Source organism: Eutrigla gurnardus (assembly GCF_963514095.1).
Source record: "Eutrigla gurnardus genome assembly, chromosome: 11".
Lineage (NCBI taxonomy): Eukaryota > Metazoa > Chordata > Actinopteri > Perciformes > Triglidae > Eutrigla > Eutrigla gurnardus.
In genome coordinates, this window is record NC_139925.1 from 10,260,508 (window position 1) to 10,288,457 (window position 27,950).

General features: G+C 43.2%; 3 protein-coding genes across 6 annotated transcripts in view; 2 read left to right on the forward strand and 1 right to left on the reverse strand.

Annotated features, from left to right (window-relative positions):
* Positions 1 to 27,950, forward strand: part of LOC311020578 (E3 ubiquitin-protein ligase MARCHF8-like) — a 61,907-nt gene that overhangs the window by 28,207 nt on the left and 5,750 nt on the right. For 2 of the 4 annotated variants that reach the window (XM_084020685.1, XM_084020687.1), the window contains exons 3-5: positions 14,587 to 14,637; positions 20,874 to 20,953; positions 27,263 to 27,443. In XM_084020685.1, coding sequence (XP_083876811.1) covers positions 14,587 to 14,637; positions 20,874 to 20,953; positions 27,263 to 27,443 — 312 coding nt within the window. Of the gene's footprint in view, positions 1 to 5,913; positions 6,084 to 14,586; positions 14,638 to 20,873; positions 20,954 to 27,262; positions 27,444 to 27,950 lie in introns of those variants that run through there. The other 2 variants (XM_084020686.1, XM_084020688.1) reach the window with 2 other exon arrangements.
* The window catches only part of sfxn3 (sideroflexin 3), a 234,876-nt gene that overhangs the window by 24,227 nt on the left and 182,699 nt on the right, over positions 1 to 27,950 (reverse strand). The window lies entirely within an intron of this gene.
* Positions 20,965 to 23,342, forward strand: LOC311020574 (uncharacterized protein). Its single transcript, XM_084020680.1, has one exon. The coding sequence runs from the start codon at positions 21,181 to 21,183 to the stop codon at positions 22,267 to 22,269; it is 1,089 nt and encodes a 362-aa protein (XP_083876806.1). The 5' UTR covers positions 20,965 to 21,180; the 3' UTR covers positions 22,270 to 23,342.

The window sequence follows — 27,950 nt, forward strand, 5'->3', positions numbered from 1 at the left end:
TGTGAAGAGATGCATGCAGTGTTTCTGTTCGGCTACATCAGAGATAAAGCGGTTCAACTTCGTGCCATTTTCAACATTATATCACCGCTGCGTTTAATAGCTAAGACTGTTCACAGAGGTTATTTTCGCCTGTTGTTTGCTGTGGGTGAAGGCGGGGATGGATGGTTTGGATGTGTGAGAGGTAGTTTTATAACCCCGGGCTTGTTTGTGGGCTGGGAGCTCCCAGCTGTGGGGCTTTGAACGCTGCAGGGAAGCTGCAACAACCCCAAAATCTTGATCAGGTCTTCGAAGGCTAGCAAAAGTGTAGCTGTTGTTGAACAGAATATTATTGTATTCTGAGTTTGTGCATGTGTATAAAATACTGGAAACCTTTTTATTTGCAATGCAGATTTCTCCCAACTGTTCAGGGTAATACATGAGCACCACCTGTTTAACAGCAGGTGATGATTGATGTCAGAGTTTGTGGACAAAGGCCAAAAGAGAGCGCAGCTCCGGGTACTTCAGAGGGGGATGCATTAGTGGGTTTTTGTATACATACATGTACACTGAGGTCGTTCTTCTATGCACATTTGTAGCCAATTCAGCTTTCCAGGCTGAAAAAGTCTGGGAAAATGAATAAAAACAGCCTTTAATTGTTATTTCTTGTTATTTTAGCATTTGTAATTGCCCTCACCAGGCTGCTTATTATTATAGGAGACCAATATAAGCCAGACTTAGTTCAAAGAATACAAACTGTTATTGCTTATCGAAGCGAACCATGTACATTTGTAGTAAATCAGTTTTAATATGAATGATACTGGAGATCTCAGCCAGGTCAAGTGTTGAACTGCACAATGAGCTCTGCCGTCGTGGCTCCGTGCCGCCGTCTGCATCTCTCAATAGCTCTAGATGAGTCCTGTGATCAGACGCACACTCGCATGCGTACCGTGGAGGTTTAATTAAGCGAGAGAGATTCTTGTCATACCCTTGGAGCACTCTGCTGCAACTTGGGAAGTATTTAGGATTCATCGATCCACCCTGCTGGGAGTGATATGCAGGATCTACGTCTGCCTGCTGAAATACTTATCTAATTTAGAAGGTTATCACTAGCCCCGGGTGCTGATGTGGAGGCTGATAGAGACGATGCCTCGGTCCACACACTGAATGCTGCAGATGCTTTACTCTTTCTTTTTTTTTTCTCTCTCAAACGCTGATAAACCCAGATGCTCACAGACATCTAAGAGAGGGCTGTGTGGCTGCTGGCTAACGCATATCTCCAATGTGTCTGTATGTGTGAGGATGATGCACATTGTATTGAGTATTCTTATCTCTCTGGTGCTTCTAAAGGTTAGAGAATGTCTTCAGTGTGTCCTGTTAAATAAACATACCGGTAGTGGTGTGGTGTCTCTGCGTAGTCAGGGGTCAAGAGTCTGTGGGGTTGCCAGTTAGTGTGGAAAAAACTGGAAAATGGCTGAGTTTGCACCGCAAAATAAACCCAAATATATAGATTCATGCTGCAAAATGAATTCATGCCACGAAAGATTCATCACTTGACATGACTGAGTCTGAGTGTCACTCCACTCGACCATGAAAACGCAGGTTGTGCAACGATCTGGCAACCCATTGAGAGGCATGCAAGCGACGGCAGTGTTGTGACGTGAACGCAATGGCTGGATGTTGTCAGTGTTGTCAGTAGCACCTTTAAATAATGAGCAGGAACGTTTGGTTGAATGTACTCTTCTAGTTCTGGCTCTGGATCAAACTGAGGCACTTAACGCAATATTGAGATTGATATTCAGTCACATGCAGTCTCTACTCCCTTGCAGTACTACAACTGCTGCTCTAGGACACTGCGACCTGGTCTATCACCACTTTTCTCTTAAGTACAGTGTGCTATGGTCTGTGCAACGACAGTGAGTCATTCATTAGTGATACAAAGCTTCTTTTTTTTTTTTGCTTGCTTCCTGTGAACAGACTCTGCATCACGATTGATGTTTCAGAGAAGAACATTGCGTTCGTATTTTGCTCAGAGTGAACACATTGGACTGGTTGGAGGTGAGAGATTTCAGTCCGTGGGTCTTGAACATCAAAAAAAAATGTGAATTTGTGCTGACCTTTGACACTATACCCACGCTTGAATAAGGAAAGTTACCTCAAACCCTTTTTTACTGATGAGAATTTTATTTTAACACAGAACAATTGATGCATATTGTTTTTGAAGATGACTTGTTGATGCCATGTTGGCCCCTCTACCTACCACGCACTCTTTCCCTCCAATATATACCTTATTCCTCCTTTACTTCACTTGTGTTAGATTGAGGTAAATGGATTAAATACTGTACACTTTTAATAGGAATGTGCATCATATGGACATGGCCTTGTTTTTCCACACATAATACACTGTCTGGACGTGGGCTGAAAACAGTTAACTTGTGTGCGATCGGGGGAATGACCGTGATATTCAACTGTTATTGTGCATCCTCACAGTTACCCTTTAAGCACACCACTATATTTCTGGACTTAGAAACGGCCTGTTGTGGCCAAATCAAGATAATAATTCATCTTTGAGTCATGCGTTGTGTTGGCAGCATTCCTTCTCTGTTGTTTAATTGAATGAATCATTTATTTAAACTTGTCCATGGGGAACTGTAAATGTGCTGTAATGATCCTCTCCAACATTGTCAGTAACTGTTACTGCATGTGTGTCATGTGACCATCTGAAACAAATCTTCGTCTTGTTAAATGCAGTCATCGGGTGCATGTGCTGGCGCGTGCCACAATCCTGTCGCCTGCCCAGCCAGCGATCGCCTTCAAAAGCGTGGCTCCCAGAAAAGAGGCCCTTTTGTAGTTTTGTTCTCCAGTCGAGCGTCGCTGATGGTCACGTGCGCTCGCCGTACCCTTTTTTGAAATCTCCATCGGGTCGAGATGGATGCGCTCCATTGTGTCAGAATTGAGATGGTGACATATTGGGCAGAAGGAGAGTGAGCAGCGAGGAGAGCCAAAAATCAATAAAGCTGCTACAGTCAGCCTCTTGTTATTTTGGGCAGGTGGATCGGCGGCATTGTGTTGCGGTCGTGCTGCCGCAGTGACGGCCTACTTAATGTTTCTGCTCGTGTATTTTTGGTCTGAAGATTATGTACCGTGAATACACGAGGCTCAGAAACCATCCTCCGCTGCGTTACACAGAGATATGTAAATGAAAAGCAAAGCTCCAGATCAAAGCATTTCACACGGTTACAGCAGATAAGTAGCAAAAGGATCCCTATGCAGTTATTTAATGTTTTACAGAATATTAAAGGAGGAAAAACTTGGAGGTTAATTCTGAAGAGTTTGTCTTTTGATATTTCTCTTTTTTTCTCACGGACCCTTTTCACCCTTCTTCTTTCCCGTCTCGTTCTCTAGTTTGAGGTAAACTTTGATTGAAAGGTGCAGCAGGCTGACAAGCTGTAGTGTTGTACTTATCGGTATGCACGACTGTATTTGAATATGAACTCAAAAGGCTATTACAGTGCAATTTCACGCCCAGTGGGATATCTGACATGTTTCTCCCTCAGTAGAAATCAGACCTCTGGAGTTTTCTCCATCTTTCTTTTTTTTTCTTCATCCATCCCTTCACCCTTTGCCCTGAATGTCTGTCTTTACCACCACTCTCCCATATTTCACCTCTCAGGTCTCTGACTTGTTGCCCTGCTTTCTTTCCTGACAGGCGCCATAATCTGTCCAACCACTGTTCTCAGTCGCCCACTTTTCCCTTGACTTTACTTTGGATCTCTGCGGTGTGGCTGTCAACCTGTGCTGATCGTGTTGTAAACGTGAGGGGACCCCGGAAAAGAGACCGGAAAAGCTACAATTTCGTCATTATAGCATTTTTACTCACCTTGGCTTCGCGTTCTTTTTTGTCCTCGCTTTCACATCTGGTGGCTGATTCATATCCGCCTGTCTTAAAACAGGCAAAGATTAATGCTGCTGCGGGGAAGAGAGCTGTGGTGTCACATTGGGAATCTGTATCGGCAGATATCCTGAATTGAGTATCAGGAGGGTAACAATCAGCACTTGTGCAAGAAATATTCAGAACCTTTGCAATATAAATTACATTACAAGTAAAAGGTCTGCATTCAATATTTGACTTCAATTAAAGAATTATCAACAAAATATACTTAAAAGTGAAGTATTATGATATTATTATTATTATTATTATTATTATTATTATTATTATTAGTAGTAGTAGTAGTAGTAGTAGTAGTAATAACATTTCTACTACTACTTAAGTTAGAGCTCAGTTGAACTGTTATACTTTAGTGATGTTTAAAATCTAATGTAAAATTCTAATCATATTTTACATTTTATTTAATAAACTGAGGGAAAAATGCTCTAAAAATGTAAAACATAGAATTTAGAAATATTTTAAATGTAAAACACATTTTCATGTGTTCATGAAAAAATCATACGGGAAAAATGTTTTATTGAAATTTATTTAACACTCATCCAAGTATGGTATCGGAAAAAAGTACCTGACCGTTTTTGGAAGTTACTTTTCACCACTGAAAGTTGTGTTAGCTGGCCAAAGTCCACCAGCCAGGGCCACTGAACCGGTTGTAAGACTGTATTAAGAGGCCAAAGCTGTTCAAGCAGTGTTACTCAATGAAAGTAAAGTGCTGCCGAGCGCATTAGCCAACAAAAAGGACCTGATCTGTCCTTCATGTATAAGATATACATTATTAAGTCTCACTCTGAACATAACTTTCATATCAAAAGCCTCATTAAGGCCCTGAAGGTTTCTAAGCAGCGAAGGTATCCAGAATGTTTGAATCATTACTGACTCTTTGAAGGTCAGAACTGTAACATTTGGTAAAAGAAATTAAAACACAGCATGACTTTATACTCTACAATAATAATAATTTAACACACCGTGTTTTTTGATTGTTTAGTCTTCCATATTGCCATCCATCAGAATTGCTCCTTACCGGCTTGTTGTTTAACAAACCAGCAGCATCATTCTCAGTGAGTCATATTTACTGTGTGTTTATTAGTGGACTTTGGCCTGTAGTATTGCTCAGTATTTGAGTGATTGTGCTGTTTCTCCGTCCTTGAATACATCTGTGAGGATGTGCATGATAAATCATCCTCTGTCATCATCTCCCCTCAACCTTGCATCCCTCTTTGCCTGCTGGAGATTGGTGGACCCAGCAGCAACAGCCGCTCTGATTGGTGGACAGCGCCAGTGCTTTATAAGAGGTTTGGAGGCTGAATTGATTCGTCATAAAACAGTCAGAGATTCAGAGGGATAGAGGCCCTGTGTGTACGTGTCGTAGTGTGTAGTTGTTGCAGGACAAGCTTATGTAGGGTCAGGGGAAGGTACTTTAAGGTTAAGCTCAGTGTGCAGAGCAGAGGGAGTCTATTTAAAGGACACCACCTCCCTCTCATGAATGATTCAACAACAGTTTACCCCTCCCCCACCCCTCATCAAGATCAGCTGGAGGAAGTGGCCTGTCAGCCAATGAGATCACAGTACAGGAGTGTGTGTGTGTGTGTGTGTGTGTGTGTGTGTGTGTGTGTGTGTGTGTGTGTGTGTGTGTGTGTGTGTGTGTGTGTGTGTGTGTGTGTGTGTGTGTGTGTGTGTGTGTGTGTGTGTGTGTGTGTGTGTGTGTGTGTGTGTGTGTGTGTGTGTGTGTGTGTGTGTGGGAAATGTAGGGCAGTCGCTGTTCTCCCTCCCTCTGCCATCTCTCTCCCTATCTTTTCCTCTGTCTGTCTTTGTTTCCGTGCTGTGCTGCCGTAGCTGCAGTCGCCACGGCGACGGCTGACATTGTTGCCGCGACTTCACTTCCGTATTTGCAGAGGCTCGTCTACTCTCTCTCTCTCTCTCTCTCTCTCTCTGTCTCTCTCTCTCTGTGTCTCGCTCTCTCTCTCTGTCTCACTTTCTCTGTCTCCTCTCACCTCGAGGATTTACAGAGGGGGGCATGCAACCTCCCTGAGGAACCATTGTCTGCGTGAGGGTGTGTGTGGGTGTATGTGTGTGTATGTGTGTGTTTGGTTGTGTGTGTGAAAGAGAGGTGAGCTGGCTTCAGGATCCAGACATGAATTCCTGTTGGAAAATGAAGATTCAGGTACAGATATTTTGTCCTTGTCCCTTGTGTCGTTTTTTTTGTTGTTGATGGTGCTGATGATGTCGATGTTGTCATAGTTGTGATTCTTTTCAATGCTACTGCTACCGGGTGTACGCTCTACACCAATTACATTCTAAAAATTTAGCTTTTCATATATATATATATATATATATATATAGGAAATAAAGTCGATGGTAATAAAAGTAAAGGTTGCAGTTTTCATTTCATGGTTGTTATGGTGAGGCCTTCTGTCTCCGTGGTGATGGCAGAGCCCTTCTGCTGCAGTAGCCGGGAGATGAAAGAGTTGCCAGGAATGTGTGGTTTTGTGTGCGTTTGTGTGCGTGTCTGTGTTTGTGGGAGAGAGAGAGAGAGGAGTGCTTAAATGGAGAGCAAAATGAGCAGATACAGTCAGAAATGGTCCATCTGTCCACCCTGTCAAACAGGAGTATCTCAGTAACGTCTGGAGTTATAAATGTGTTTACATTTAGTTCTTGTCGTTCAGAGCTGCATGTGTGTTCCTACATGTGTCTGCATGCATGACAGCCCTGTACTGTTTGTTTGTGCAGTTCAGAGACGCATCTGCAACCTCTTCGGTGTGAAATGTTGACCCACTTTCTCCTGTGCCGCTGCCCTTTGTTCACGTTGAGTGGGGGGTGCACAGAAATACTGTATATGAAGCGTGGACTTTAACGCCCCCGGGAGCATTGTTTTATTGACTTTACTGCAAAGATAGTTTCCTTGTTTTTGTTTCCCTTTTTTTTGTGCAATCATCTCCTCGGGTTATTCGTGTGCCGTCACATAGACCTTGTAAAACACCATATCTGGTCAGATTCAGCACACATGAACTCACTGACCCTTCTTCTCTGTCGTCATTCGATTATTCTTTTTCCTCTTTGCTCATGTCCTCTGGCGCCCAACTCTTATGGTGTGAAAGGGTGAAGCAAGGCAGCAGTCTCCTCAGTGGAGTGTGATTGTTTGCTAATAGGTGCAACTCCAAACAAACTCCGTTTCCCTGATGGCTGACCTGATGTAAATATATCGTCCCCCATAGCATATCACATCTTCATCTGATGCACCAAATCAGCTTTGTGTCAAATCTGGAGCCGGGGAGGGTGGAGGGGGATTAATGGAGACAGTCACATGTCATGGCAGAGCTTAAAACCTGTTGGAGAGGGGAGGAGGGCAGACGAGGATGAGAGACAGACTGAGATGAGGCTGGATAGGGGAGGACTGCAAGGCAAAGGTTATCATGCACACAGGGGTTTGTGGTACTTTGGTTTCCCTTCAGAACTACCGGTATGATAAGTTGGGTACTTTGCAACATGACCACAGAGTTAACAGCACTGTCTCCCTCTTTGCCGTTTCAGAAAACTCACATTTGAAATTCTGCACATTTTTTTTTTTAACATTGTTTAAAAGATTCAACTACCCGGTAAGTGTTCAGCACACTGGATGCTGAATATGGTTTTAAAAAAAAAAAGAGGAACTTTCAAATGTTACACTTCAGATAGGGTGTTCATATTCCCAGCTGGTGGCAGGTGCTAATGCGCCTCCAAGCAGCTGCTGCCGGCTATAAAGAAGCTGCTGTGGAGCGCGAGTCACTTCTTAACTGAGGTTTCGTTGAAAATGGTCGTTTCATATGAATCCTTATAAATAATTCACCCCTTCCTCACTTGTCTTTGCTGAGGTGACCTCTTGGTCCATCTGTAAGCACTACTTTGTTTCTGCGAGTCCTGTTATTGAAGGATTATATCACAAGGGCACTGAGTGTTCACACACTAATAATGGGGCTGACTCGGAGGAACTGCACTGAACTAATTATCTGTAGCTTGGCTATTTGACACAAGTCATTGATGATGACTTACGAGGAAGGAGCTTGACCCCAAGTGCCTCTAATGAGGAAATGCGAATCGCAAAACTACATCCTCGTATCTTTCGATCTCTTTTGGAAGATTCTGTCTTTTCCGTTGCTCTCATTATTGTTGGGTTAGACTAAAAAGATGCATAGTCACCATCCATATGGTTCTGCAAATAATTTGATTGGTCATTGTCTCTTTTCTTCCATATCCTGTTTGGACAATGGACATACTAATGTAATTATGCCTGAGATGAAGAAGGATGAGTTGGATAGACGAGGAGGAGGAGGACGGGAAACCACAAGCTCACATCCTGCCCATGGGGCAGACACACATGCTCATTCGCACACAAATGCTGTAGATTTGGTTACAAACACAGAGTCTGGGGTGTTTCGCCTGCCTCTCCTGCAGTTTCGCGTCACATGATATCTCAGTTTGATGTGCTTCTATGATAAATACACACACAGATGTGGCAGGCTTTGAAACTAAACTTTCTATAGTGCTCAACATCTGTATAGCAGACGATGTGCTCAGCCAAGCTCTCCACTGATGATTGTTGGGGGAGGTTTACTCCAAAATCTGTTTATTTTTGGTGCATGCCAGCGGCACTGTCACACTGTAAGTGTGTTTTTAATAGCCTACTTGACATCCCTGACATTTATGTGATTTAAGCGGAGGAGACTATCCGGGGGAAATCTGTTTGGAAACTCGTGTCAGCTTCTCTGCAGCAACTGCTCCATTTTTTATTTTTAAAGAAAAAAGCATTTGGCAGAATGATCAACCCTTACCATGGTATGTTTATGCCATTTATTTTAGGGTCAGCTATGCATGTGAACACTACCTTGTGCCGTCTGCCTCAGGCTTTCTGTCATACCTGAACATCCACAAGCTTTTCCCCCTCAGCTGTCAGTCTAACGTCTGTTTAGTTAATTATAGGCCCTGTATACCTGCACAGGTGTTTCCACTTGTTAGTAACACTGTGTGCTTTAGGTGACTTTATTGGGTCAAATTGTCCTTACATGTTTCTATCATTTCTATTTTCTATGTGTTTCTTATATTCATGTTTACCTTTCAGCAGTGTTTCCTTTAATCCTTAAACACACATCCTTCCTTTGAGGATGTTCCGCTTAATTAAAAAATATGATTTAGTTATGTTACACCCATGTGATTCCTACGTTTTCAAGGATTCATTACAGTTTGGCTGCTTTAAAGGCAGGGAGTAACCCTATTTCTAAGGTTTCAGGTGTATACCATCCCTTCTGCCTCTTTAAATCACAACACATTACCTGTCTTAGTGATAGAAGCACCCTGTTGGTGGAGCAGCGGGTGGTGAGTGTATGACATGCTAAAGTATGCATGAGGAAAGCTGTGTTGTTTGTTGCCACAGACGGAGGTGTGGGTAAGCTGCTGCACATTGAACGGTGAGGATTATGAAATTATACCGCTTCTGTTGAATTGAAGAGTCGAGGAGCTTGCAGAGGTCACTTGGAATTGTAACCAATTTACCGAGAAAGAACACGTCCAAACCTCCGTCCATTAATTCACTGATTTAATTCCGTCGACGGTCACCTCGTTACCACTGTCTGATAGCTATCATTCATTTGGCGTCTCTGCGTCTTCATTTATTTCTCCATCCATGTGTTTGGGACGCACAGCTTAATGTATAAAACCCATCTCCCAACCAACATTCAGTCCAAACGGACTGTTTTCTCTCTCTGTTGTCGTTACAGTAGGTTGTGGAGCTGCAGCCTCTGATTGGCTCTGAGGCAGAGGAAGCTGAAGGTGTTCAGGTGTCGATTGTGTTCAAACAGTGAAGAAGGTTGCTTTCTTTTCCAAGCATGAAGCATGTTGTGGTATTTTATGTAAATGTTTATGATAGATTTACAAATGGTCAGAGTAGTCCAGGCAATAGAAATGTTGCCTTCTACATGTTGCTGGCAATAATGAGATCAGATACTTGATTTGTTTTTTGCCAGTAATGGAAGCCTGAACAGACATGGATAATGCAGCTAGAAGGCTTGTCGTAATGGAGTGCTAGGGTTTCTCATTCGCAGCTGGAAAAACAAACTCTTGTGACGTCACTATTTCTACGAGTGTCTCAATCACTATCACTTTTCACGCTGGTGAGCAGATGTCCAGGCAAGTCCAGGCAAGTCCTCTGAGGGATGTTTACTCCAGGATGTAAAGACAAGTCAAAGTAGATGAAGTCGGGTCAGGAAAAAACATTGAAAAACTACATATGTATACATAAAGTGTAATGCATTTATACAAAAGCCCATTTTTCCTTTTTCTAAGATTTCTTTTCACACAAACCCGTCTGCACCATAACTGTTTTAAAATGGTCTGGAATTCTTATGACAGTTACATGTATGAGGGGAAGCGAGGTGCAAGCTTGACAAGCAGCTCTCATTTGAGACCCTGACCTGTCATGTGAAATCCCATTTCATATCTGTGTTCGGACAGAGAGATATCGGTATAGACGAGCGCGGGTGGTGCTTTACTCTGGTTTTGTATTCTGAGAAGTTGTTGACCTCAAACAAAACCTATCTTTCTGCTCTGCCTCTGGCGTGACGCTGGTGTGAAATGGTGCCGAAGCCAGGAGAAAGAATGTAGCAGCAAGGCTCAGTTCTCTAATTTAGAGTTTCTCTGCAAAAAAGTGGCCTTTAGCTTGAGCTGGTTAATGACATTTTCTAACTTTAGTGTTTTCACAATTGGTATTTTATTGAGTGTGCAAACGCTGTTTGTGGCTACAGTTAGTGTTTGCGTGTATGATTATTAAGTTTATGATAATAAATTGAATATCTTTGGGATTAGGACTGCTGTGAGAAAATGTCATTGGGCCGTGGGAAATAATAAATAATTGTTCACTTTTTTATGACGTTTCATAAACAAACTAATTTAGTTTTTTTTATCAAAACATAACAGTCACATCAATCAGTAATGAAAATAATTGAATTGAAGCCGTCCAAAGATAACAAAGACAAGTTCTGAGACTGCTATTTTTTTTGTTTCGGGGCGGATTTATCCAACCAAAAGTCCAAAATTCAATCTACAGTGATATTAAACAGAAAAAAGCAGTAGACAACCACATTTCAGAACATAGAACCAGCAAATATTTGGAATCTTTGCTTCATTACAACAACTGAGCTGGAGCCTGAGCTTCCCCCCTCCATATAGTCTACTGCCCTATCTGTGACATCTTCATCAAACACTCCTCAGATGTTGCATGGAACTTTAATATTGGAAAAGTTGTGTTGAGGATAGAAACTGTGACTTCTTTGAAATTGTCTTTCTGCCACGGTTTTTATCTTTATAAAATTCTTGCATGAAAGCGGGCTCAGCCCTCCTCCCTGCGGGATAAGAGCAGAGCCCTGAAAGTACGCAGCCATCCGTCTGAATGTGACCTCTCCTCTCGTGTCGTACTCTCCCGAGCTTCGTTTTCCTACAAGCCTCAAGTTGTGTTATCAAAGGCTTGGGCTGCAAACAGACCCACTAGGAGGTGGAGGAAGACGGACACAGTGGTGTGTGAAACCTGAAGCCCTTCTTTATCAGCATTATGCATGAGCCCAGAGAATAGGGCCATTTATATTCTGGGGTCATGGTGGCAGTGAAGGTGACTCCCAGAGCTTGTACAGGTAACGCACTTCAAGAGAACTTCTGGAGAAAACGGGGTTCGACAGAAAGACGCATGGAAATGATCTATTTTCTTTTTCCATCTTTTGTCATCCGTCTGCAGCCTCCCTGCTCTAATCACTGCTGTCTATGAAAGGCAGCGGTCCATTTGTGACCTTATTTCCCAGAAGCCCTCCGTTTGGGCACGTCCGCTTGTTACTACATTTTTGTCCAAGAAGAAAGGATTAAGAGCAAGGATCATCAAAGATCTGTTATCCCCGTCTGTCATGTCCTGTAGAGTGAAACAAACTGAATTTTTATCCGCTTCGACAATCAGTCAATTGATTTGCTGCACAAATTGCTCCCATTGAGAACGGTACTTATCATTTTGTGACATTGTTAAAGGCATTGAAGAAGTAATAACATGGAGACGGAGGAGAACTGCTTCTCTTAAATCCACTAGTACAGTGGGAACGTGATATATGCGGAGCCAAAAACATTTTTCAAGGCTTTTTCTGCCCTCATTTCTATAGTTGTGCGTGCATGCATGTCAATCAAACCATCGGTTTCTGTTGCTGTATGAGCTCGGAAATACGTTGGCAGATTAAAAGGGAAGATGAATACGGTTTGAGATAGATAGATAGATAGATAATGGCCACAAGCTTGTAGCTGACATTTTACTTTATCAAAGTGACAGGAAATTGCATATAGATGTTTATTCAGAAGTTTGTTTTCCTTTGATAAAATGTCAGCTCATTGCCTCATGAGATAATAGAAACTTTTGCTATAATCTGTCCCAGTAAGACAGATGAGGGTGTGATGTAGTTTAAAAAGTGTTTGGATGCGAGTGCAGGCTTGTTCTTGTGTTATCCAAACACCAATAGATGGATCCCTGAGAATATGTCGGAATTGTTCTCTTATTAGCATGTCTGTGTGTGTGTGCGTGCGTGTGTGTCCTCGGGGCTTTAGCGACATGTGAGGAAAATAAGGAAGGAGATGGAAGTAAGTAGGGAGAAAGAAAGATGCACAGTGGTCCTCCATCACCATGGCAACTAGTCACAGCGAGGACAAGAGCGGAGCGTTGAATTAATTACAAATTTGAAGCACGTCGGGTACTCTCTTAGTGTGTGTGTGTATTCATGGTTCATGAGTTTCTGGTGGCGAGGTAAATGTACTTCCTGTTTGGACTAGGATGGCAGGGGTAACACTTAAGCGGCTGCTACTTCTTAACAACATGAGGAAAGTTCTCTGGGTTTATACGTGTGTGTGTGTGTGTGTGTGTGTGTGTGTGTGTGTGTGTGTGTGTGTGTGTGTGTGTGTGTGTGTGTGTGTGTGTGTGTGTGTGTGTGTGTGTGTGTGTGTGTGTGTGTGTGTGTGTGTGTGTGTGTGTGTGTGTGTGTGTGTGTGTGTGTGTGTGTGTGTGTGTGTGTGTGTGTGTGTGTGTGTGTGGTCTGCATACATCTTTGTTGGACTCCTGCTCTGTAAGGCAGCCGGCCCCAGACCCAAGAGGCCTTAGAAGTTCTAGGTTCACTATTAAATCTCCCCTTTATCGGATTATTTCAGTCTTTTATCGAGTCCCAAATACCTTATTCCCTTAAAACGAGGGGAAAATCTGCTAGTAGAGATTATTTAAATTATAATATAATGGACAAAGAAGCGGATTGTTGGTGGAGCTGAGCTCAGCTAGCAGCTACGGACCTGAGATGGCACATATCTGTCACTCAAAGCAGCCATGCCTTCATATGCCAGATTGAAGCCGTAATATAATTTAAAGTGAGATGTATAAAAATGAAATATTGGGTCAGTTTGTATTATTCCCAGGTAGTAATACTGGTTGATTCCTGTGATTCTGGTTATATAACAGTGGTCTACTGAGTTTGATGGGAGCTTGGAGGACGTTTTTGTTGCAAACAGTTTAATCTGGTTAATTTGATTCTTCTACTGTATGTGTATACTGCACAGACAGAGCTGGGTTCCCTTCGTGTTTGTGTCCAAAGCTCCACGGCCCTGTCGGACCTGGTTGCTACCTCCTGTGTGTGAACTCGGCATTATGTAACTGTGATCGATTACTCATCATTAAGGAACCACGCACGGCTTCGATACCAACACTGAATGCAGTTAAACACCCCGGCGGCTGTTTATCTGAGTGTCGGAGGCGAAATGAGAACACAGAGATGGAATTGAGGATAATTTACAGCCACAGAACAAAAACTTGCCTGTGTGGAGTGCCGTCAGTCTCGGCCCGTTTCGCTCCCTGGGTAATGATACAAATGCTGTGACACCATTTGATTTGGAGTTTGGAAGGATGCGTTATGTAATCGGCTTGTCATCCTTTAGTCTTGTGCCAGAAGAACTTGATTAACTTAAGATGCCAAACAACTCGGGCTCAGCTGCTGAGAAATGTAGCTTTGCTGTGGTTGTTAGGAGCCATGAATCAGTCCTTTCTATTCCTGCTATTATAACAACAGTTTTTCATTCGGATTATCATAAATAAATGTTGCCTTATTACTTAAATAGGGTTGGCAATGTTGGTCTGTGCGGTCCAGCACTTTGTTCTTACTGAAATATCTCTACAAGATGCAGACATTCAAGTTCCCCCTCTCATTGTAAATTCTTTGTTCATCCGGTTACTTTTCACAATGCCATCATCGGGTCAAAATTATAATATTATCCAATGTTTATCTTCTAAACGAATAACTTTCCAGCCTCAGCTGTACTTTTTGTTCAATGCTAATGAGTGTTTGCATGATAAAATGCTAATATAAGCTGGTGGGCACAGTAAACGTTGTAACTGCTAAACATCAGCATTTTTCAGCATCCTCATTGGGAGCGTATGAGCTTGCAGTTACAAGTTTAATGGTTACATTTGGGAATGAATGTGCGTTCAAACGCAGCGCCGTTCATTACAAACTGAGTGTGATGCAGATGGAAAATGACGGGGCATATATCAGCTCCGACATTGAACAGCAATTGCTTTTTTCTGCTTCTCGATGTGTCTTTGCACCCGCCTGAGCTGTCTCTCTTCTGTTTTACAGAATGAAAAGCCTCTGGGTCATTCCGCGAGCCGGTCCAGCAATATATCAAAGGTGAGCAAAGCAAACACACAAATGGAAAATGTTTTTTGAATTCATGATGTATCGGCGTTCTCCGCCACAGAGAGAGAGAAAAGAGGGAGGACATAAAGAGGGGAGGGCGGTGAGCTGAGCGCTGGAGGAAAGCGGAGATTGACAGAACAGACGGACATGCGGCGAAGCTGATAGATAACCTGCCTCTCTAAAATTGCATCGCCTCGCTCAGAGCTGCCCCTCTGATCAACCTTAGAGAGCAGATGTGGCTTTACACCTCAGCTGCTCAGCTCACCGTGGCTGTCAGTCAGAAAGGACGTTTCTCTGTTTCTTCCTCCCCCTCCTCTTCCTCGCCCTCCCGAGGCAAAATTACACCTTGCGTTGAATCGGACTCCAGGGTTTCAATCCTTGTTCCCCTGAGCTTCTTAAAGGATAAACCTTTTACTTGCGCTTATAGATGTCAGGGTCACCGCATCACCACGGGAACCGCTCCTGCAATAATGTTTGATGCACAAGCCAGTCGGCGCGTTTACACGTGAGGAGGGAGACGGCAGTTATTGCATGTGTGACAAATATACCATCGACCATTTTCAGGGTCACAGCAAGGGTTTAACGTCGATACGCTGTTTCCTAAAACAGACTAGAGAGGGAGATCCTGTGTAGCATGGTAAAACAAACAGTGACTGCTTTACATGAACTAACTCACGGGTTGTTAGTGATTCATTTAATAATTGACTTCTATTTCAATGATGGTAGATAAACTGTGGTGACTTAAAAACAAACCAGGCTGTTATATGTGGACTTTAGACATTGGTGCCCTCATAGCTGCTCAGTCTGATCATGTCATCTAATGTATCACATCTACTTAAATATTAAATGTGATATGAATTAATATGACACAGCATTTACATTATTCTGAGCATACAGCTGCACAATGATGACAGGAAAATCTACACGATTTAAATGAAAATTCTGCATCATTCTACACTTATCTACATTATACACCTATAATTTTTTTCTTTTTTCAAATCTATTTACTTTTGATCCTTATACTGCTTCAGCGCTTCCCCCAGGATATATAAAGGTTTATCTTTTTCTCATTTGACTAGTGAGTCCATAGTGAAATAAAAAATTAACCGATCCAAAATGTTTTATTATTATTATCGTCCATTTCAGTGTAAACATTTGTGGTGAGTACTGTGATATTTGAAGCAGGAAGCACCTGCAGAACTGTAAGATAATGATCATGAACTTGTGCTTATGTAATTGAGTGATGTGGTAAAACTGAGCCATTCCGGTATATCATTGAAAGTAGCTGATAAAATAATCCGGCACATAACATGCTGTAAAACTATTACATGTTTTTTAAATACAGATTAAAGAAAGAAGATTCAACATGTTGATTAATGAGCTTCGGAGGTGCTTTTGTAACCTCTGGCCAGTTGAGTTTATATTTACCACATATGAGAGAGTATTCTCAGCAAGAATGCAAATAAGTGAATTTCCCAAAATGTCAAACTATTCATTAACAGGTTGTTTTGTGTGTGTGGAGGCAGCTGTGTCAAACTGGAGCTGCTGTGGCGGGATAGTTTCATTGGGCTTAAAATAGCCGAAACGAATCAATTTAAACATGCGTTGTTTAGCTCAGATATGGATCTTGCAGACTGACCTGGGACATCGTGATTTAAAACATTCAGTCCAGTTTGAAGAGTACAACTATATAAATATGTGTTGGTAATGACTGAGGGTTAGTCAAGCCTGGAGTCTTTAGAAGTAAGTTTTTATCGTTTCCCATTTGAATTGAATTAGATGGCGGTTTTCTGGAGACGCTCGCATTGTCATTGAATGTCCTCCGTAGACGACCATCCCCTCTGACAAATGTGTGTAATGGAGTGACGGACATAAACTATGAACACTGCTCTTAAGTATGACAGCTTTAATTAATAACCAGCAGTCTGCCCAGCAGCTGGCGTCTCCTGCTCCCTTCCTAAAGGGAAATATCACTAACTGGCAGGTTTTAAATCTTTATTAATCGTCCTCTCGACGGACAAGTCTGCTGGGAATCTCAGCGGTTAAAGAAAGTGAGTCAGCTTATGGAAAGGTTGATGGTTTAAGTCAGTAGACCAGTTTGGATTACCTGAGGAATAAGATGATGTCCACAACTTAAACTATAATAGAGTTGCCCTATATTCTCTTTCCTGAAACCGCTCTCCCTGGTAGCTGCTTGAATTAAAAAATGATCAGAGAGACTACAGAAGATTATTCTATGTGTATAAGCACTTTCCCTACTCTCTGCGGTATTGGCAGGATGAGATGGAAGATTTTCATATTTCTGGCAGTGGCTCAAACGCTCCTTTTTTTTTTTTTGCTGAAAGAATATGTAGGTCAAGTTAATTTATGTTGCAACACTTCCATAAAATTAAATACAAAGGCGTTTTTTATGGATCACACTAAGATTTACAGCTGGTTTAAAAACATAACTTTGCGCGCGTGCCACTGCCGATGTTCAAGACGAACGCCGGTGTCGTCATTCACTTCCACACAAGCTCCAGTCAGACTCAAAGTCAGGACACCAAACACAGAACTGGCCTTGCTTCACATGGCACGGATTCAAGCTGAATCACATCGGCTTGTGTCAGATCAAATCAAAAATGAATGTGCTCGTATCCAATTGTTGACCTACTTAAAAAGATATCTCTCTACATAAATAACCGCGGCATCAGCCTGAGAGGAATGTGGCGTAACATCTCCGGTTTGGCACACCGATACAGTCTGGATGACTCGTATGGGAGCGCTCAAACACCTGAAAATACACGTTTATTCTGTCCAAGCACCTGTTCTTTTAAACCGGCGAGGATACTTGTACTCCCTTTTGTTGTGGAGAAGCGGAAGTGGTGTTTTCTTGAATCGAACAGCGTTGTCCACTTTGTGGATGACTCAAGAAAAACATCCACTCTCCGGTTACTGCTGTCATGAGACACACACAGCAGGACAGCGAGATAATGGAGAGATAATAACAGGAAAAACAAGCTGCAGCATTTAACTGGAGGGTAAATTGTTTCACATAGATGATATTGCCTCCATCACTGAGCTTGTCACCGTGGGGGATTAAGGTGTATGATCTTAGATATAAATGTATACGGGCATCCGAAAGCCCAAAACTCATTATCGGCCCTGTGCTGTGTGTTTCGGAAGTCGTCTTTTATCGAGCCGTTTCTGTCTGGAGATTTGTGGAAGGGAAGTGGACTTGAGGGCAAATAATCAGCATTTTTTTTTTGTGTGAAATGAAAGAATGGTCAGGGTAGAATATATAAAAGCAGCTCTGAAAGCTTTCGCAGGCTTAGGATTGCCCGGTAATTTGGCAGGAGTTGGATTTCCACTCGGCAAGGTCAGGAGGCTTAGCTGTTGCTGTTTCTCTCTCTAACACAGTGCCAGGGAGCTGTGTGATGCCTCCTACGCGGTTTGGGAAGGAATTAAACTATTACAGTCTCCATGAAGACAGAAAGCAGCAACCCCACCGCTCCGTGGGCTGCTCCTCAGCCAAAACATCTGGTCCTCAGTTTTTAAGGCTTGTAGTCTCACATTGGAGCAGCTGGAACAAGAAAATGTTTAGCATCTTTGCCCAGAAGATTGCTTGAAAAATGACTAATTAATGAAAAAAATGTTTTGCTTGGTAATTTTCTAAAGTCTCTATCATACTTTTCTGATAAATATGATGTTGTCTAAGGCTGGACCTTGACGGGTTTTTGTTATTACAACTCAGTGTGTCATGAAAGTGGATGTTTGGATTTTGTACCGTTCAAAAGGTCAAACCTGAATTTTGATGCTCATCTTCTGTGTTGCTTTTTCTTTTGGCATCTTGTAAACATCTGGTCTGTCCATGTGTCCGGCTCGTTAGAACCTTCTCACTGGGAGGAAATGAGTCATTGTTCCTGTTGGATTGTAAAGGTTGTTCTTTGAAAGGCTGGAAAATAAGGTACAGATGGAGACGGTAAAATAAGAATTAAGGCTGAGGTAATAGCAGATGTGAGAAAAAAAGAGTTGTTGGATAAATGAGAAAGAGGAAGAAAGTTTAAAATGAGAGGATGATTTATGCGTGGAGGAAGTTTGTACGTGGAGAGTGGGAGTGCCCAACGATGGAGGTTAAATAAGTAGTTATGATAATGACTTGAGAGACTGTGTTCAAGCACAATAAACAGGGTTCGTTACAGCATGTTTTGAGGCTGGGTCATATCTAATTAGCACATCAGAGCCAAAGATCTAAAAGAAATGAGAACTGAGTGGATAAGTCAAAGTGTAAATTGGCCGTATATTCTCAGTTTCTAAAGTGAAATCACTTAGACACCATTTTCCAGCGGTTGTTGAGATATGGGCGCCTGTGGTGTTTTGGTTCTTCATTAAAACGCAGGCACTCGTTTGCTCATCAAAGGTCCTTCTCATGAGAGAGGCCAGTTATGAGAGAGCAGCTGTCTGAGGAGGTCCGGCTGTGAGGAAGTTAATGAAATCATGACTACCTCGACCATGTTATCGTCCCTCTGCTGTTTTGAGTCAGAGTTGATTATCTGTCGGTCAACTCACTAGATAACAACACGAAGGATTAACAGAGGCGAGATCGTGGCGCCGGGACATTCTGTTGTAGAATAAAATAAGATGCCATCAGTGTAAACGCGATAACCTCTTTTTATTATGTGACACTTTTGGCCCCGCGATGCTTTAGCTCAGCGTGTGTTTCTTCCTTTTAAGTGGAAGTGATGAGCTAAATCAGCATGTAGTTAAATATAGCGCTAGCAATGTATTGCTTTCATCTGATCTGTTTGTCTCTCGCACACTTCTCAGAGCTGTCTGTTCGTTTTTTCAGCTCATATTCAAGATGCCCCAAAGACAGCAGGCTTCAATATCAACTGTTTGAATATGGAAAATGAAATTAAATATCAAAGAGACATTAAAAGCAGCCTGAACAGGAAAGAGAGGGACAGCGTGTTTGTGAAAAGAGACTGTTAAAGAAGCTGCGCTGTTCAGAAAACAGACCAAAGGCCATAGCTGGATATTGAGTTTTCTATTGATTGGTGTCGGGCCATGAGCCATAAATTCCCCCTTAGTTAGAAATGAAATCGATAGGTAATTAGTTTCGTATTGAAATTACCAGGCCCTCCATGTCTTTACATTAGCAACTCTGATACCATTTTTTACCAGGGTTAGATAAGAAGATTGATACTCATACTGTCTGCTAAATATAAAAGTAGAAGCAGCTAAAGACTGGAAGCTAGGTGGAACAGCTAGCCTCGCTCTGTCCCAAAAAAACAAACAAGAAAACTACCTCCCGGAGTCACTGTAAGGGGAAAACTGCTGGAAATACTTTTTAAATTTCTATTTTGGGAAGCCAGAAGATCTCACAAGCGACACACAAAGCTTGGCCTTCAGCTGTTGTGGCCATGACTGCAGAAATAAGTAAGAGGAGCCACGACTTCCACAGATGATAGATGCTCAAAAAGTCTTTCTGAACCTTTTTTAACTGCGTTTTTAGCTCCACAAAGCGCTGGAGGTGCCTCATCCATCCATCCACAGTACACCTCAAGCAAATGACTGTGATGTGTAATTACTATGTTGCTGTCCTGTGTTGCTTCATAAAGAGCAACACTATATTTTGTGTTAATAATATCCATTATACGAAGGCCAACACGTTGTAAATGATGCCCAAGTTGTCGTAAACCAGAAGTTTCCTTTTAAACCCTTTTAAGTTGTCCTCGTGACTATTGTGTAACATGGATTTTACTGAAAGCTTCCATAGAAAATGCTGAAGGTATTTATATTCTAGCATCCTTGTACCTGCAGGGACATCTGTTTTAAAAATCCTCTGTGGAGGCTGAACAAGTCTATAGCCTCGCGTCCTCCAGCTGTGCCTCTCTCGGCGCCTCATTCTTCATAACTCTTCTTCTCTTCAGTCTGTCTCCTGGGCGCTCTGCTCAGCTTTGGCAGCCCGGTGTTTTCGCCAGCTCTGTGACGCACCGAGACAGATTTTGCCTGGCACTACTTTAATCAGACAGATTAGCTGCCAGTATTGTGTGTTTTTTTTACCCCCTTTTTTTTATCATCCTGTACATCACGTGTGACACGTTTTTACACCGATCATTCTCACCGTGCGCACGGCCTTCCTCAAATCATGTTTCCTGGAAACACAGGAGATATGATGGAGATTTGATCCCGTCTGTTGAATAGTCTAGTTATTTATTTAATGACATCATTATTTCTTTCCTCAGGCGGGGAGCCCGACTTCAGTAAACGCTCCATGCAGTTTCTCCAGGACGTCCGTTTCCCCCTCCAGCCAGGACATCTGCAGGTACAGACCATTCTGTCCTCTGATATGAACAATAAATGGTATTCTGAACAGCCTAATCAGTGGGTTTACCCTTTACCCTTGAGCAATCAGCTGTCACTGTCTGAAGTGGCCTCGGTTGCATGATTCCTGCTGTAAAATGTATTTTGTAGTAACATGGGTCATCCATTGTTGAGGCTAAAACCCCCAAACCTTTAAGCTCCTTTTCAAGTTCCTTTGTTTTCAAATGCATGATGTCTTTTCCATTTATCTTTTTTTTGTTTGTCTTTCCTCATTCCTTCTCTTGCTGTCCTGTTTTTCAATCACGTTCCTCCGTCATGAACACAAATGCACAAAACACTCACACCAGCAGTCAGACTCAGGACTGTCAGAAGCAGACTGCAGTGGTTCTGTTGAATTCAAACGGTAAAACCTGTCACGGTTCGGGGGGTATTTCAGTGACCACCCTCTGCACAGACGCCACACCGGCCTCCAAACATGCCAAACAGCGAGACTGGCTCTCCCTGCTCCGCCCCTCCTCCGTCAACATCCGCCCCGGCGGCTCGCTCAGGTTTTCCGCGTCTCTGAACGACGTGGGCCAACGCGTGGACAATCTCTGCCGCGGCCTCCACTTCATAGACCGCACCTGCTCCGAGGGAGAGCTGGAGCTGAAGCCCGAGCCCGCTCAGTCGCCCGGCTCGGATCGAAGGGTGCACACGCTCAACGGCAAGCCGGCTGCAGCAGCTCCGGCACACCAGGACCCCAATCCCACCTTCTCAGCGTGCACCCGCCCCCACCTCGTCCCCTCATTCACCAACAACTACAAATACATGTCGGGCACCCCTCCTGCCAATTGTCTCCCATCTGACCCTGCCGTCGCCGCCCCTCCCCCTCCTCTCTCTGGCACCCACCTCCACCCTCATCACTCTCCGAGTGCCAACTTCCTCCGCCTCCTCCTCCCCTTCTCTCGATCCTCCACCTCGGCCAGCCTGCAGTGTTCTGAGCTGGGCAGCTACGCCTCCCACCTCCACATCACCAAGTCCTCTAGTGCCCTGCTGGAGGACGGTGAGTCAGGGTTCCCCGCCGAGGACCTACTGGGGGATGACGACGTGTTCGAGGAGGACCGCGTCAGTCCAGCTTCGAGGAGAACGGGCCAGCTGGCCTCCCCAGAAACGGTCACCGTGGCTGGGACAGGAGCTCTCCAAGCCCCCATGTGCTTTATGGATGAGGACAGTGACTTGGACTGCTGCCCGTCCCCTTTGTCAGAGACAACTGGGCCACTGTCACCCTATTCACTATCTGGAGACTGGTGCAGGTGGGTGACTGTCTGGATGGTATAAGCCACACCCACCCTTCCTGTGACTTGGTAGAGCCCACTCCACCCCCCCGTGCCGCAACATGGCAGTGACCCCCCCAGAGCCCCTGTGGAGTAGTGGAGAGCTTCTCATCCTGTAGTGTAACTACCTTGCAAATATCTCGCACCTCAACAGTAATTGTCCTGAAAACCCTCTGCTTGGAGTAGTGCTGTTAATCAGGAGAACGTAGACGCTTTAGTCCACACACACTGCAACACCATAAGTGGAAACTGATTCAACCCCTCATGTCTCCAGGAAAAATATGACTTCATTTCATACCACACCATTTCATTTCACAGTAACCTCAGTGCTCAGTCATGTTTTTCACTATGCTGTCAAGTTGTGTTTAATAAATAAATAAAAAAAGTAGAAGAAAGAAATCAGTGTTTCTAGATCGATGATGCTTTAAAGGGTCTTAGGCTGAGAGAATTGGTGATTGATTTTGCCCCGTAAGCTTAAATCTTAGAGGCAGGTACAGGAGGCGATGGCAACGTTAGGAAAAGATAGAGGGGGAAGAGGTTGATGTAGAAAATCGTATTGAGGAATGGAGTGTGTGTCTGAGAAATAGTGTAACAGTGAAGCAGACGCGGTGCAATGATAGACTTTGAGCCGTGTCCATCTGATTGGGTTAACAGGGCTGTCATCCGTTTCACATGGCAGTCAATGTGCAATCTGATAAGCAGCGCCAGTCTACGTTAGGAAGGGCAGATTGTAAGTAATATTCGATTACAGAACAGGTCACGGATGCGTCACCTCTACAGATGAGGCTCGGTGGAGGAAGACCTTACTAAGTTTCTAAAAAGAATTGACATAGATCACAGTGAGGCCCTCTGAGTTACAGGATCCGTCTGTCAATACTGCCCGGCAGCAGTTCACTGGATTGATGAGCGTTAATTATATGTGAACTATTTAAGTCTTGTCTTGTCGAAGCGCTATATAGATGCAGGTCCATCCATTTACCGTTTGTTTTGCCCCTTTGCTATGTATGTCAGATTATTACGTCTTCTACAGTACATCAGCTGTGGGCTGAGAGAGAAAAACACGAGCTTGGAATTGGCAAAGTGACAGGATCGGAGATCAGGAGACAGATTATTGGCTTCAAATAGCCCACGCAGGCTCTGACAGCACACACACACGCACGCACACACACACACACACACACACACACACACACACACACACACACACACACACACACACACACACACACACACACACACACAAACACGTGCTGGGAGCTTTCTGACAGGTGGCTCAGAGCGTAGAGCCTGACTTCACCTGTAAAAGGGTGTGGCTGTTTTGAACCAACGAATGGCATGTTAATTATTAGCCATCTATTTTATCGACAACATTTCAGAACGTACTGGAAGCCTCCTGAGGTGACTCGGTCTCTTTCCTTATCTGACATGTTCTCTTTACTTAAGTGTTATAAGTAAATGTACTTTATTTATACAGCCCTTTACAACAGACCTTTCGGCGTACCAAAGTGCTTTACAGCAGGTAATAAATTAAAAGAGCAAAAAGAAAATAAAGACAATAAAGACAATTAAAAACAATTAAAACAGTGAAAGTGAAAAAAAAAGATAAGAAGTGTCATCACGCTACTGAGTATTAAAAGCCATCTTAAATAAATAGGTTTTTAGCTTAGCCTTGAAGAGGCCCACGTCAGAAATAAGACGCATCTCAGTGGGGAGCTTATTCCAGAGCCTGGGAGCAGCAACAGAAAAGGCCCGGTCCCCCCAGTGTTTATATTTTGACCTGGGCACTTCTAGCAATCTTTGGTTAACTGACCTCAGAGCTCTACCAGGATTACGAACGGTTAAAAGCTCAGATAAATACGATGGGGCGAGGCCGTTAAGGGCTTTAAAAACAAACATTAAAAGTTTAAAATCAATTCTATACAGGACAGGAAGCCAATGAAGGGAGTTAAGAACAGGAGTGATGTGCATACGTCTGTTAGTGTTGGTTAAAAGACGGGCAGCAGCGTTTTGCACAAGCTGAAGGCGACTAAGAGAGGACTTGGAGACGCCAACATAAAGTGCGTTACAGTAGTCGAGCCTTGAACTTATAAATGCATGGATGGCTTTCTCAAGGTCATGACGGCTTAAAAACATTTTAACTTTAGCAAGAAGACGTAATTGGAAAAAACTTGTCCTGACAACATTGCAGATATGTTTGTCAAACATCAGGTGACTGTCAAAGGTCAGCAGAGTCTATGCAACTCCTTAACCTTCCTCTTAAAGATAAGTTTCTGCATAAATGTAACTTTTAAGGCACGCAGGTAAGCTGTTAAAAGGAATGCAGAGAGGGGAAAGTCAAAGAGGGAGATGGCTTCTAGTGATGCTGCATCTAATTGAATTGTTTTTTTCTTATCAGAGCTTAAACTTTTAAACAGGAAAACAAAACACCTCATTACTCCCTTTTGAAAATCTCTTTAGCAGAAATGCAAAACCAAAAACTGATATAAAACACGTTGAAAAATTCATTTGAAATTGAATAAATAAACCTTTTTATGACAAGGACACAGGAAGGAATAGCTGTAGGGAGGGTACAGTAAAACATTGTGGGATGAGGAAACGAGAGTGAAGAGGAAGAGTGTGAATACTCAGCAATGTTGTCGGGCTTGTTTACCTCCCAGCTTGTAGTGCTTGTGATTTCACTTGTGAAATGACTGTTAAAGGGGGGGTTGTTCTGGTGGTTCAAGCGATGCAGACTTCCTCCCCATGCCAAACTGTTGCTTGGAGTGTGCCGGCGGCAACCATACAGTAAATTTAGCTGTGTGGGATTATTCTGTTAAATGTACCGATAAAGCACACATCACTTTGAATAAGTAAGAGGAATTAAGTTTGCTCCATTTGTGAGATCTCTATCTTGAAAGTGTCTTCTGCAGCAGTTTTAAAGGCAGCAGGCATCGAGCATGAAACCCCCATTTCTTCAGCGAATGTTGTGTACTGATTTATTTCCGCTGCACTCCATGTGGTATTTTTCTGTTGTTATGCCTTCCTTTTGTTTAATAAAAAAACAACTTTAGAATGATTTTGTCAAATCCATTTCAGCAAGTACCAACCCTTGATATGAACACCAAGACAGTCCAGGTTGTTTAGTTGTTTTGTTTTTTAAAAAATAGGAGTACACAACAGTATGTGTGGGAGGAGAATCTGCAGTTCATCATCTTGGGATGCATGCAAAAAAAATAAGCACACAAACAAACCACCTCAGCCACAACCAATAGGAAACGAGCCCTCCTCCAGAGATGTTGATTTGGCCTCCTCTATCCCTTAATCCCCGCGCTCCTCACTCCATCCCTCCACCTCCTCTATTTGAGGAACGCAGAGAAATGACCTATTTTTATCCCCCCTTTTGTTCACTTTGTCTTTTAATCTTGTAATGCTTTGGACGGATCAGTGTCGTCTGGAAATAGACATTATCTCGCTCGCTCGCTTTCTCAACGTGTGGGAATGCATGGCGTGTCGTCATCGTGCGTTCTTATCCTCCCGTGAACTGGGATAAAGACGAACCCATTTGAACAATTTGTTCTTCTCCTTCTCCTCCTTTCAGTGCCTTAGTTTACTTGTTAATTCCTTTCCAGAGAGAAGAGCAACGGCTCTCTGCATCTCACAGTAGAAGCCCTTTTCCTGATTTATGCATCTGCTGTTAGAAATCGGTAGAAAAAGTGGATTTGAAGTATGGACTACTTGTGCCTTCCCTTGTGGGGCTTGTTGAGTTGTGGCGGATATTTTGTGGGCTTATTCAATTAATTCAGTGGGGACTCTGCCCTGGTCCGAACAGTGGAAACGAGGTCAGTGACCTTCCAACATTAAAATCATAATGATTTTGGTTTCTGTATGTGATATTGACTTCACATAGGGGTAATAGTTTGCCTTTATAACCTTCTCCAAGCCCTCGTTTTGTCCCATACCAACTGAAACCGAGTCTGGATTCTCACACAATCTATCTCGGTGTCAGACAAAGCATGGTTGACTAATGGCTCCTGTCCTGTTTCCTGTCAGATAGTGTTCGAAATGTGAACCTGAGGAGGAGAGGGGGGGCCGCTTTGGTCCGATATTAAAATCTGATTGGTTCCACTCACTGAGAAAAGCATGTTACACGTGTTAATTTAAACGCAATTCCATGCAGTAGCATTTCAACAAATGCACGATTTGTGAAGAGGAAGGTGGTTTTTAGGTCAACATTTTCGCTGGTGTAATGCAGTGATACCAACCAAAGGTATTTGTACACCGGAGGGTTTTTCTGCAGTAAGAAAGTAGTACAAAGTAGTACTGAGCGTAATACTTGTATACATTCAGCGTAAATCACAAAAAAAAGGAGCAGTTAGGAGTCTTGGTTGGTGTTTTGTTTTCCTGTAACTCTGCAGTCAGTGATGGTTTTAAGCCCGGCAGCTAAAACACCAACCCACAACATCAACACGGGCACCCAGTGGCTTAAATAGACTCACAATGGATTCATGGACCAAAAGAAAAAAAGTGAAACGACAACAAAATTATATTTTAAAAGATATATATCCACACACTGAGATTCACTTTGCCTTGATCTATGTTGTACGTTGCAAAAACACGGGAGGTTTTTTTCTGGAAATGTCTTTTTGATTTGCAAATGAAGTGCTTTAAATGAAATCCATTTGTCTTGATCGAGTTTATTCATGTGGCACATGTATTGACTTCTGCGTTTAGGGTTTTCATATTCGTGGAATAACCTTCCCGTCTGTCTTGTTTTTCTATATCGGTGGCATGCGTGGAATAAATGAGCATCCTCTAAACATTTTGTCTTATGTGCCGCTAGAGAATGCGACAAATCTGCTGACATATCTTCCAAAACACAAGTTTGCTGGAGTTTGAAGAAATGTGTCAGCTTTGCCCGTCAGATTCTCTTTCTTGTTCTTGCCTCTGCCCCGTCTTCCTCCTATTACAGCTGTCTTGCCTTCTAGCTTAGTGTTGACTGAATTCTTTGGCTCCTGTAGGATTTGTCACTGTGAAGGGGATGACGAGAGTCCTCTGATCACACCATGCCACTGCACGGGGAGCCTGCGCTTCGTCCACCAGTCCTGTCTACAGCAGTGGATCAAGAGCTCCGACACTCGCTGCTGCGAGCTCTGTAAATACGAATTCATCATGGAGACCAAGCTCAAACCACTGCGCAAGGTGAGACGTAGTTTTTTAATGCGCGTGTTTGTTTGACGTCGATGCAATGCACACGTTCGTTAGTTCAGCCTCAACTGAATTAAAAACAGGCTGTTTTTGCAGATTTAAGTCCTTCATCATGAAGCAGAAAACACTTTCCCAATTTGTCACGCAGACGGCACAAGAATGACACTGAGCTCTGAAGCGGTTTTCGTGAGTGGAACTTGTTGAGAGGGAGGCAGTGAGAGGACACTCCCGTTCCAAGGCTCTTATCAATCGCTGTGGCCTGGAGATAGCGGGGCACTAATTAAAATTCCTCCACCCTTCATTAGCTGCACAAAGGGCCTTAAACAAATGCCTCCGCCGTTAATAGCTGCTGAATACTGGTGAGCGTTGAGAGATGAGACAGGATGGCGGTCCTGGCATGAAGTGTTTATTAAAGGATGCTTGGTTTCATCGCCCTCGTCAAAGTGACCCCGCAATCAGAGGGAACTGACGGTGCTGCTGTTGTATTTTGTGTTTTGTATC

What these genes read in the sequence shown, in the direction of transcription:
- LOC311020574 (XM_084020680.1), top strand. Translation starts at nt 21,181, where the DNA reads ATGATGTCTTTTCCATTTATCTTTTTTTTGTTTGTCTTTCCTCATTCC.